This window comes from Nannospalax galili, unplaced genomic scaffold (genome assembly GCF_000622305.1).
Source record: "Nannospalax galili isolate Female #2095 unplaced genomic scaffold, S.galili_v1.0 scaffold272, whole genome shotgun sequence".
In the NCBI taxonomy this organism is placed as follows: domain Eukaryota; kingdom Metazoa; phylum Chordata; class Mammalia; order Rodentia; family Spalacidae; genus Nannospalax; species Nannospalax galili.
In genome coordinates this window covers 1,721,118-1,733,394 of record NW_008331836.1, presented here as the reverse complement: position 1 = coordinate 1,733,394, position 12,277 = coordinate 1,721,118, and the positions used below count along the sequence as shown (strand labels likewise).

General features: G+C 43.2%; 1 protein-coding gene across 1 annotated transcript in view; it reads left to right on the top strand.

Annotated features, from left to right (window-relative positions):
- Positions 1-706: 706 nt before the first annotated feature.
- Positions 707-12,277, top strand: part of Gpc6 (glypican 6) — a 1,180,899-nt gene continuing 1,169,328 nt past the window's right edge. The window contains exon 1 of the mRNA XM_008827006.3: positions 707-1,811. Within this exon, the coding sequence (XP_008825228.1) occupies positions 1,652-1,811 (160 nt within the window). The 5' untranslated portion in view covers positions 707-1,651. The remainder of the gene's footprint in view (positions 1,812-12,277) is intronic.

The following is a 12,277-nucleotide window of genomic DNA, read 5'->3' as shown; positions in this document are numbered from 1 at the left end:
TAACAGCACCACCAAGAAAGCGTCTTCACATGGCTTTAGAGTTGAAAGCCACAAAACTAGGCATCACCCTACAGAGATTTCTCAATAAGGTGCTGATATAAAGTCCAAATGGCCATGTGATCTAACAGCATTTTCTCTTTCTTTTCTAGTCTTTTCTTTTGGGTAGTTTCAGGGGCTCTGGGTTTCAAAGCCTACTTCTACCCAGGAGATCTGCTCTGTCATTAGCGTAAGAAAAGCCCATGGAAATTAGTCAAACTGAACCTTTACTTTCATCCCATTTCACAGAACTTCACTAACAGGGAGAAAGTGACTTGATGCTCCACTTCAGAACTCTGAAAAGTGGAAGGCAATGTTAAGGTAAGCGTGTTGAATGAATCGCTGAGCGGACAGTGAGATGTCCGCCCCTTCCCAGGATCCTCGTGTTTCTCTTTCCATTGCTTTCCTCTGGCCAGTCTTCCTCACTTTCTTTTCCCTCCAACACACTACAAACTAAGCGTAGTGATTTTGAAACCAAGACTGTTTAGTAGGTGGATCAAAGTGAGTGTGTGTTGAGTTCCGAACAAAAACTTTAAAAAAACCTATTGGCCTCTGTGTTAGACAAGCAGCAATCAGACAGCCACTTAGAGCGGTGGCTAAGCTCTGCTATCGGGTTTCTTTTCTAGGTTTATTTCTACCCTGGCTTTGTGTTACACTGGGGCAAGAGCAACAATTGGCAATACAACGTTCTTTATCTCCAGAAAAATATAGCTTAATCACATCAGTTAATCACCTCAAACATTTTGTCTTTCTAGATGGCTTATTTGCGTCATTAAAGGTAGCATTTCGAATTCGAATGAAGGTTGCGAAGTGAATGAGAAAACAGGGACGTTTCCTTTTTGAATCTTTTCTGTCCTACCGAATGGCTCGCGATCCAGTCCAGGTTTTGCTGCAGACTCTGCCTCTGAATTTCGGCTGTGCAATGTGTAGCACGTTTCTCTCTCTCCCCTCCTTTCTCCTTCCCTCTTGCCTCCAGTGTCAGTCTCCAGGATTTTCTCTCTTCCTATTTCAGGGGGACTCTCACAGGCTCCCTCAGTCTGTGTGAAGCTGAGGTTTCCCCCTGGATCCCGCACATTCCCAACACATACCTCCACGCACACACCTCCCCAAGAACCCCGCGCTCACACCCACAAAAGCGCGCACACACTCGCGCCAGCCAGTCCATCTCCCTCCCGGGGGAGCCGCGCGGTCCCACCTTCGTCGCACACTCAGACTAGGCGAGCTCCCAGCGCTCCAGACTCTGCGGCTCGGAACTCGGACCGCAGCTCCGAACCCCCACAACGGTGGTATTTATTTATTTTTTATTTTTTACAAAAGACATTTTTTTTGCCTTCTTTTTTCTCAGCTTTATCGCACCCGAGCGGCTTGCGGAGCCTAGGCTGTTGCTTTTCCCAAGCCAGCCCTGGTTGGCTTGCCATCCTCCATCTGGCTTATAAAAGTTTGCTGAGCGCAGTCCAGAGGGCTGTGCTGCTCGTCCCCTAGGTTGGCGGAAGGGGGTGACGCTGGGCAGAGGCAAGGAGCGCGCCGCAGGCTGTGGCGGGCTTTCGGCTGGAGGGGCAAGGTGAAGAGCGCACGGGGATCTGGGGTCTACCGAGCTGGACTTGCATGTTGCACCATGCCTTCTTGGATCCGGGCTGTGATTCTTCCCCTCTCGTGGCTGCTGCTGTCCCTGCGGGCCGCGGCGGATGTGAAGGCTCGGAGCTGTGGTGAGGTCCGCCAGGCTTACGGTGCCAAGGGATTCAGCCTGGTGGACATCCCTTACCAGGAGATCGCAGGTAAGCGCGGGCCCGGAGGGCTGCAGTCCTGCGCGGAGGCGCGGCGCCCTTCCCTTCCCCCTGTTGCTGAGTTGGTGCTCACTTTCTGCGGGTAACTACCCGGGACTCCGCGTCTCTGCAACGCGGCTGGGGATGTTGGTCCCGCTTCTCCCGGCTAGGGGAAGGTGTGCGTGCCGGCCGTCTCATTGTGTGCACACGCGGGAGCACCCTCGCCCCCTCCCTCGCTCTCTCCATCTGCTCCCGCGCCCTGCTACCTCGGTGGTTGACTTCTAGCCAGTGGAGACCGCTAGAGTTCGGAACGGTCTCGGGGCGACATCCGGGCGAGGGCAGATCGCTGAGCCCGGCGCCCATCGCGCGCCGCTCGCCCGTGCAAACTTGGGAGAACTGCGACTGCAGTTTGCTCAGCGCCACCATCTGAGTGGCGCCTTCTCCGCTCCCGCCTTCGCGCCGGCGGGGGCGGTGGAGAGACGCAGAGGCTCCCCGAGCCCGGCTCTCCGCTCTCCTGGTCCTTCCCCGACCCGGAGCTCCAGCCTTCTGGCCATTAAGGGGACACACTGCCAGAGTCCCCATCCCTCGGACGGCGGCGTCCCAGGGCTGGCTTGTGGGCACTTCGTGGACTACCCGTTTCAGATTTGGGGCGTGCTTTCTCGTTAGGCTGCCCCAGGGCTTCCCCAGCTGCGGTTGGTCACTGGGGTGGCGGAGACACTCCAGCCACCCCGCGCGGGGCCGGATCCGGAGCTTGGCCTCGAGCTCCTGCGGGCTCTAGCAACTTCCGCGGGTGGCCCGGGGAGGGCGTTCGTCTCCCAGGTCTGCGGATCGCGGGTCCCCCCACGCCTGGTCACTAGCATTCCTTCCTCCGGTGCCCCCACCCTCTTTCTCGGCGCCAGTGTGTGCTGCGCTTTGGTCTCCAACAACTTGTGCCGCAGCCTGGGTGTATGTTTTCCGGCTCTTAGCTCCAACCGAATCAAGGCTTCACTGTGGCTCTGTGAATGAAACGTGTCGGGGACGGATAATCCTTTGGCTGTGAGAGAACAGAGCTCAGAGAAGCCGGAGGGATGCCTGTAGATGCCGTGAGGGCGCGGGCTGCTCAAACCCGGTAGCTGAAGTCCTAAGTGACCTCAGGTCCCTGGATCGCCACCAGCCTCCCTGGGTTTTGCCAAAGAACTGGTAGACTGATGGAAAGCATTTGCAAATATTTTAAAAACATCACAGTTTAAATACGGGGTGGAATTGCTGATGGTCGACCTCCAAACTCCTGGAGTGAGTCTTTGCTTATATTGAAATTAACACATTTATACCAATTTGGACATTGCCCAGAAGAAACAAAACAAAACAAAACGCATGTATCACACAACGCAGCGCATTATGTAGAGGGAGGCATTTTCAATTCACAGCCAGGCGTTCCCTGTTAAGAAGGCAGGCGGACCTGTGGTGAATTATGACTCACTTTTCTGTCCCTCTGACTTCGCGCCCCCCTTTCCAGAACTCTTTAATTTGTTAATCAGTGAATAGAAACGGACTGTCCCTGCGGCTCCTTAAGTTTCTTAACCCCCCTTTCCCTTTGTCTACTGTTGTTTTATTCTTTTTAATTAATTGATAAGGATCAGCTTCGCTTTTTAAACTCTCCAAATCTCAGGAAATTCAACTTTTAAAAGGCTTGTAGTAGAGCTTATTTCTAGGAACATTTTCCTCCTCTAATCATTTCCTTTTCGAATCATATCTTTAAAGCACAAAGATATTCCCCAACATGATTCCAGATAAGATATTTCCAAGAAGAAAACAGTTAAGTATTTTTAAATTGCTTCAGCATTCTTTAGTTTATTCTTTTAGTGGTAATGAGTCTCTCAGGAGACTAGAGATTACCCTCAGCACTGTTCAAGCGCCTTGTAAGAGTGCAGATGTCCATTGTAAGTAATGTCTGTAGTCACCATTTATTTTGTTAGAGAACATTCTCAGTGGCTATATACATTCTTTAGTGGTAACTTTGTAGAGCCTTTTGGCTGTTGCTGTATATTTTTGCCTCTTTCCCACTCCTTTCAAAACTACAGTTACATTATTAGCTCTGAATATCTAAGATGACTGTATTTTGCTAAATTCCCTCCTTCCCAGGAGCGAGTGCATGCTGAGGACTTTGCCTTTAGCTCAGTGCTCTGTAAAACTGGTGGATACAATCAAGGACTGGGTCCCCACAGGGTCAAAGGCACAGTTGATAGGAAAATAATGAATTGAAAGATAATTGTGGGGTTTTGGGGGAGGGACATATACATCTATTTTTTCAAGTAAACTTTACTTAATGCTAAAGTAAATTGAATTTACTGTTGCTGTTGGAATGATCACTTAGGAAACATGTCTTGTTTTTAAATAAACACACTCTTCCTCTCCTCTCCAGCTCTTGGCAATATCTAGTATAGGTAAGAGTTTGTGTGGTGGCTATCCTTTCTTTAAACTGCTTTTCATCCTTTGACTTGTTTAGACATCCAGTGGTTTGCTTGAGAAATGGCATGTGCTGCTAGTCTATCAGACAACCTGAATTTCAAAAGGACTTCAGGTTCATGAGAACAGTTTCCGGTTGAATGGTATTTGCAGGTAGCTTGCTTAGTGAAATAACTGAGAAGTAATAAGGACATTATATTTCATCCTAGCATTATTAAAGTTTTATTCTGAGCTCACAATTGTAAAATACTGTTGCCCTTTTCTATTCTAGGGTAGAGAGGAGCTCTTCAAACCATCAGAGGGGGACTGTGATAGGTAATATATAAAGTTCTGCTCTCAGAAAGTGCTTGCGGAAGGGCAGTTTGCACCATCAGTCTTCACTCAGCCTTGATTTTAAACCCACGCAGGCAGATCAGATAGACTCTCCTTCTTGGAAGACCTCCAAAGGAGCGGACTCTAGAGCCCATCTTGGCTATCCATTCTAATACTTGGGAATTCTTGTAGTACAGGAGTGTTTCCAGATATCTAGCCAAAAGCGTTCACAATGGGCTTGCTTGTTTTCTCTTGTTTGGCCCCTAGGAAGATCCTGAGCTTATATCATCATCAGGATCTTGGTTAGGGTATTTCTGATCAAAGGTCCACTCTTCCCTCAAGCCTCAGTAATACTATATTATCCCATTTTCCGACTGATTCATCTTGCTGGCACTAAACTTCTCAAAGAGCCCCATTATAGAAAATAGCACCTTCAGGGACTCGGGGTGTAGTTCACCAATACAGTGCTTGCCCAGTATGCTAAAGGTATTATGTCTCAGGCAACACACACACACACACACACACACAGAGACACACACACACACACACACACACACACACACACACACACACACCCCTCATAACTGTGGGAAATTCAGGGAATGCTATGGTAAACTTATTCTGCTACTTTTTAAATATCCAAGCTGTGTTGAGATCTTTAATTATAACATTTCATAGTGACTTCTTAGCTTTATGACTTCTCCTTATCCAGCATTATTGTAACACCTCTTATATAGAAATTATGGGCCCATCACCTATTTATATACATTACCTTGAAAACTACCTCAACTGGCCGGATGGTTCCACTGGTAAAGGTACTTGCTGCCAAGCCTAATAACCTGTCTGATTCCCAGGACCCACATGGTAGAAGGAGAGAACCAACTCTCAATAGCTGTCTTCTGACCTCCACTTGTGCACGTGGCATACCCGTGCATGCACACACACACAGACACACACACAGACACAGACACACACACACACATGCACACATACAGGTGCACATAAAAAATTAAGCAAAGGTAACAATTTTTTTAATTACTGATTTTTTTTCTCATAACTAGCCTGATTTTACAGATGATTATACAGCAAAAAGGGCTTAACTAACTTGTCAGTGGTGACTCAGACAATTGATGGTCCTGAAAATCAAACCCAGGCTCACTGGCTTGAGAATCCACAAACCTAGTTGGGTCCAGTGTCCTCCAAAATTAAGCATCCAGCATTTGTTAATTGCACCATGAAAAGACCTATTCTTTACCCCCTCTTGTATGTTTATGTGATATTGTTAGCTTTTACATGCTCCTGTGTATTCCCTTACAGCTGTGTATGCTGAATGCCTTTATATTTACCAACAACCTCTATCATTTCCAAAATCACTTTTAATTTAGATTTTAGGTTCCCAGGAATTGATTACCCTATAGCACTCAGTTATCTACCTGCATTAATGCATGTTCTAGATCATTTTATTGTGTACATGTGGTTGCATCAAGTACATACATTTTTTTCGTAAATGTACTGAGTCTATTAGAATATTGGATTAGCCCAAAATTTGGAATATTGGTTTAGTCCAACAAAGCTTATGACAACACATTATCCATTGATTAGAATGAGGATCAAAGTTTATTTCCACAGAATAAGACAAAACACTAATTGTTTTCAATATTTATTTTGCCTTACTTTCTGTCTCCAGTATTTTGAGAGTTGAAGTTATAGCTGGACATTAAAAAAGCATTAAATTCTACCCTTCTTTTTGATGTCAATTTGTCAAATATTTATCTCAAGGTCTACAGTGAAAACACATCATTCTTTTATATTTTGCCTTTATTCTTGTATGTTTTAGTCCTTTTCTGGGATCAGATATATATGTATGTGTGTCCTTCATACACAGACATACAGACACACAGACATACACACACCCAGAGCTTTGTTTCATTTATCATTAAGAATTTTTTTCTTTTTAGCTTGCATATAGATGTCACATTAACATAAGTGCAAAAACAGTGTTGATTCATTCTTACTCTTTACAGCTGTATTAAATACCTTATTTCAGGAGAAACTAAGTTCTATTTCTCTGTCTGATTCAAAGATTTCTAATCTTTGCCCTCTATTTTGTTGACTGATATCTTTAAAATCTTTTCGATGAAAAATGTGAGTTTTAAATGGATTTCTATCTTTCTTTTTAAGATTTGGCATGCCACTAGATTTCTAAAAGAATTACACTAATTCCAGGTATCAAAGCCATCTGAAATTTGGGTTATTAGGAGTGTCACTTGTTAAATTCTTGATTTGGGAATTAATTGAGAGTGCTCCTTGCAAACAAAGTTATTTCAGATGATTTAATTAGAGGATAATCTGTCATTTAAGTTGACTGATATACTTTTTTTAGATAAATTCTCATCTTTTAATTGCTTTGTTCTTAATAGGTTGTGACTGGAAATGTAGGCCACTACAAGATTGATTAAAAAATACAGTATTATATCCTGAAATATTGTGGGAAAAATATTCTATCATCATTTATACAAGAAAATAAACAGTACTTAAATTTGTGAATGCTTATAAAAATGCAAAATTGTTCAATTGTTTTAGATTAAAATGACCTATCATGTAAAACTTTCAGTAAAATAATTGTTCATGAAATATCTAACAATTTCAGCTCAACTTTTGTGTTTTTTAAGCTTATAAAACTAACATAAGTTAGTTTTATAACTTATAAAGTTATAATAATTTGTGTATCTCAGAAGAGTTCTAGCAAGGCTGGTGATTTTGGGTTGTCTTGTTAGTATAAACAGCTGCTTTATGACTTTCAAAGTCTTGGCGTTATACCCCTTTACATAGCAAAATATGCTCTGTTAATTTTTTTCACTGTATGTAACTTTAAGTATTTGTATCCAATTCTTCAACATTATTCAGTTGTCAGTGTTTTATATACTCCTGCTATTTTTGTTACTCAGGCAATAAGTATTTATTCTCTGTGTATTGCCTGTAAGTTGCCATGCTATGTGCTTGGCCTAGAGTTCCTTGAAAATTTGATCCAAGCAAGGAAGTAAAAATTCAGGATACCATTGAAAATTAGGTAATTGCAGCTGAGAAAGGTGCCTATCACCAAAGGTACCTGGCACAGCGAGAACGAGCTCTAGGACCATTTTATCCAAATAGATGGGCTTAGATGCACTTCTTTGAGGGATTGTGATGGGATCTGAATCATAACAAGCTCTCATTAAAGACAGGGAACAGGGAGGTACACATATGTCCTGCTTGATAAGAATGCAGACAACATGAGAATTCCAGAATCTTGGGTGATGGGCTGTGGTGAGGAGAGGAATGTGATAAAGGAAACCAGAGAAGCAGAACCTAAGGGCTAGATCAGCAATGTAAGGAATCCAGAGACAGAGCTTACATGTCAGGCCTGTGCTTTCTTTTCTATAGCAAGCTTGGCCATTTGATTGAAATACTTATTGTTGCTAAGCTCAAGTTTTTATACATTTAGTAGTTTTACGTGTAACCGAATGAAACTGGTTTTTAACCACTTAAAGTTGCTTGCCTACGATCCCCTGCAGAACTGCACCTGTCCTGCTGGCCATGTCTAAGACAAACCCTGGGGGTGGAACCCTCAATTGCTGCTGCCCTTTGCAGCACTCTGCCCTAAATTCTTCTACCATGTTGTGAAGTTACCTAGATATGTGTATGACTTTCAGTGATTGCTCACACTCCCTCTCACTCCAGAAGTTCCTGTCACCACCTGACCTTCTGGGTGGTGACTGTCAGCTCTGCAACAACTCAAGACTAGAGGGACTTTCTCTTCTATGCCACCTAAGTGACTCTAATGAAGCCACCATGTGCTCCTGCCTCCTGATGTCGTGTATTTTTCCCTTCCTGGGCCCACAAATGCCTTGAATTTAAAGAAGGAACCCCTCAGAATAAAGCAAGTGTGTGGTCTATACTTGAGCGGACACAGTACTTCCTATTATGACCTGTAACACAGAGCACCCAGTTAGGATATGTATGTTATCATATTGAGAAAAAAGAAACTGTAAAGGGAAACTAACAGAAGGTATAAAAGCCTGGATCTTTCTTTGTTTGAGGTTCTGCTTTTGAGTACTATCTCACAGACCCAGATGCTAGCATGGATAAACTGCTTCCAATAGGAAAAACAATGCCTCAGTGTCTTGTCTGTCTGCATACAATGCCTCCATCATACCTACTGTTAAGGCTTTGACCTTTGTCCTGAGAAGTTGTTAAAGAAGTGTTTCAGTCAGGATTGGACATGGCTTTGAAATGTCACTTGACTTTGAGAGAAGGTCTTGGAAGGTAGGACACAGACACAGGAAGAGAGGAGTTACTAGCTTGAACTACACTGTTGACTGGGGAACTAGAAAGAAAGAATCCAAAAATATTTAGATTCATTGGGTACCATCAAGTATCATTAAGCAATCAAAAATTATCTACATAACTTTCATTATGTCATTGATCATGAATGGGAGAGTGAGAGATAGATAAGGTTAATTAAAAGAGAAATAAATATCCCAAAACATTAATTAACTTATCAAGGCAATGTAAGTACTTTGGCATAGTTTATGTGTGCTTTTTTGTGGAGACAAAACTCAGTATCCTTAAGCTAGCTGGCAGCGATTTCTCACATAGGTTTGAATGAATTATTAACACCCCAAAAGTGTCACATTATCAAAATTCTTGTCACCTATGCCCATTATGAAATTTAATTCATGGTTGTGTTTCGCAGTTTTCAATTTTTCAGCAAAATGGAGAATTCATAAAATCGTATCATTTCCCTACTATTTACACCATGTTTCGGCAATGATTTAAATACCAAAGGTCATTACTGATTGTCATATCAGAAATCAAGGAAAGAGGCCTTTCTTTGACCTTGTTGAAAGGAGTCAGTGAAATTGAAGAGAGGCCTTAAGAGATGGGTAGTGTTTGACAAGGGCCTGGCAAGAAGAGGTGGCATTCAGGTTAGAGTAGACATCATGTGTGTAGACGACAGAAGAGGCAGGGATTTATTTGGAACCGGTGAAAAATAATATTGATCAGCACGGGTGGGGTTGGATTTTTGGAGGTCCTTGGATGTTCTCCACTTAACATGGCGGGAATTAGGTCATTATCCTGGGTTCTTGGCAGTCAACTGACATGATAGGAGTATTGTTTCAGATTGGTGAAGTGCTATAAACAAGATGGATTACTGAGGAGAGGCTTAGAGGCCCAGAGGGAGGGAAGGAGGGCAGCTAAGATGCTGTTTTTGATCTGTAAGCAGGAAGTGGAAAGGCCCAGAAGAGAGTGAGTAAGAGGACGGAAGAAGGGGCAAATGAGGTCATCATGGAAGAGAAAACTTTAATTTTAAATTTCAGTTATTCCAAAAAACTAAAAAAATAGACTCCACTACATAGAGCTTCCAATGAGGATGAGGTGCTGAAATCCTTGCCTGAAGTAATTGGCGTCAGTTAAGATGCTTTTGGCTGCAGGTTACAAAAAGCCCTGATTCAGCTGGCTTGCACAACCATTACTTCATACGACAAGGTTCCCAACATGCGGCAGTGAGAAAGCACTGTGTTTATATCATCTTCAAGGGACCAAGCTCTCTCCATCTTTCTGCTCCTCAGCCCTAGGTCTAACACATCTGCATATGATGCAAGGTTGTTCCCTACAGCACCAGGAGTCAAAGCCAATGGCACGGAAAGGGACTATTTTCTCTATCTGTCTGTTCATAGGTGAGAAGGAAATGGACCCCTGATTTTCTTTCTAGAATTGCTTCCTATGCCCATGTTGGGAAGTTAAGGGAAAAGGGAAAGAAGAGGAAGGGGAAAGGATGGGAAGAGGAAAAGAAGGTGAAAAGGAAGGGAAGGGGAAGGAAGTTTGGTCTTGATCTCGAGCGGTCGTAGTTACACCCCAGATCGGTAGCTGATGACCACTGAGTTGCTTCATTAGTCTTCATCATATTAATAAGAATCCAAAGGAACTGAATGGCAATGGAGACATTTGAAAGAAACTACCTAGATTATATGAATCATTTAAGTGTTTGGCATGTTATTTCTTAGCTCTGGCTAGTGGTGCTTAGCAATTTTTCTTGTGAGAGATGTAGGGTCGGTATCCTGTTTTGTAGCATTTGCCAATTTCTGTGTAAACACTCCCATCAGAACCCACTTCAAATTGCCTACAACTAAGAATCAGTTCATAAAATTTCTAAAAATCTAACAGTTGTGTCTTAGGAGTTGGAGAGAGCCAGGGTCATCTTAGATGGTGCATGCAGAGCCACAGGAGACATTCACAGATCTCCTGTCCTTGACCTACTCCATATTCAGATCCAATGTTCTTCAGATATTCTGATTTAATTGGTTTGGGAAGGGGCTTCTTGCTCCTTTCTCTTCTCCCCTCCCTCCTCTGTTTCTCCCTCTCTTCCTCTCCTCATTTTTGAGGTAATCATGACACAGTTCCTTGGTAGAAAGCCAGTGATCCAGAGCACTTCTCCATAGACTGTATGAGTCCTTATCACTGTGGGGCTGGCTAAACCAAATGTCTTGGCCCCTCCTCTTACACTATTCGGATTGAATAATCGGTCTGGATTGGGTCTGAGAATCTATATTTTGGGAATGTTCCTTGACGATGTCAATCCTGTTAGTCCCTGTACCTTTGAGTCTCTGAGAACAACACTGAATTCTATTCAAAGTGGTTTGAAATACAGGCTTCTGCCAGGGTGGGCTGTCAAATGTTAGGCTATAGTTTCTGTGACATTTTCCACCTTGATCTGGGGTTGAAATCTCTACCAGAGAGTATGTTGCTACTGCAGATTACAGTGGTGATCTCTCCAGGTTTCTTTTAAAAATTTATTATGACCTTGGGGAACTAAGGAAAACCCTTCCTGTGCCTGGAAAGAAAAAGACATTCCCCAGCCGCCAATGATGTATCATCATGAGTAAAGGGACCCCCCTCCCCATGCTGCCTTAAAGGGGAAATGGGCAACAGGATTAGAAGTTTCTTTCAGTGTAATGTCCCTATATTTCTTTTCTAAATTGGTCTGCTTTCTTTGGGTAAATGAGTCTTATTACACTTGCTCCTTTTAAGAGGACCTCTGGTCAGGAGGAGAAATTTTTTCTTCTACCTCCTCTTTGAGTTATTTTCCCCACACTGGCCTCCAGGTGATAGAACTAAGTCTTTTCTCCCGGCCTCTAAGCTTTTATGCAAGGAGACTGACTGCATTCAGAGCTGATCACTTTTCATTTTATGCTCATTTAATTACAGAGGTAACAGGATCAGTTCTGCGCATGAACACTGGGGCTCTGCAGACTTCTTCACTGGTAGGCGTGTTCCTTATTACAGTTCTTGGATTTCTTAAGAAATTGCCTTCTTCCCTTTGTGCCCCTAGGGCAGCTAAGATTAGCAGGGGCCAGTGTTCCTCCACTGAATCTCTGGGTATTTCCTCATAAGGTCATAGTGAAGTTGAGGCAACTATTTTCTTTCAGGGAAAAAGCTTTCTGAAGCCTTCTAAAGAAGGACGAATAATTTTCACATATTATTTTCCTAATGGGTCAAAATAGCTCAAAGTCAATAGCACTTGTGAAAGAGCCACATGCATGCAGTATAGATCTTTCCCAATGATAGGCTTTAATGTTTTCTGAAAAAAAAAAAAGAAATTATTGTGCCGCAGTTGTTTGCTTTTCCTACTTTTTCCCTAAATCCCAATGACTGATACTTTATAAACTTAAAATTGAAAT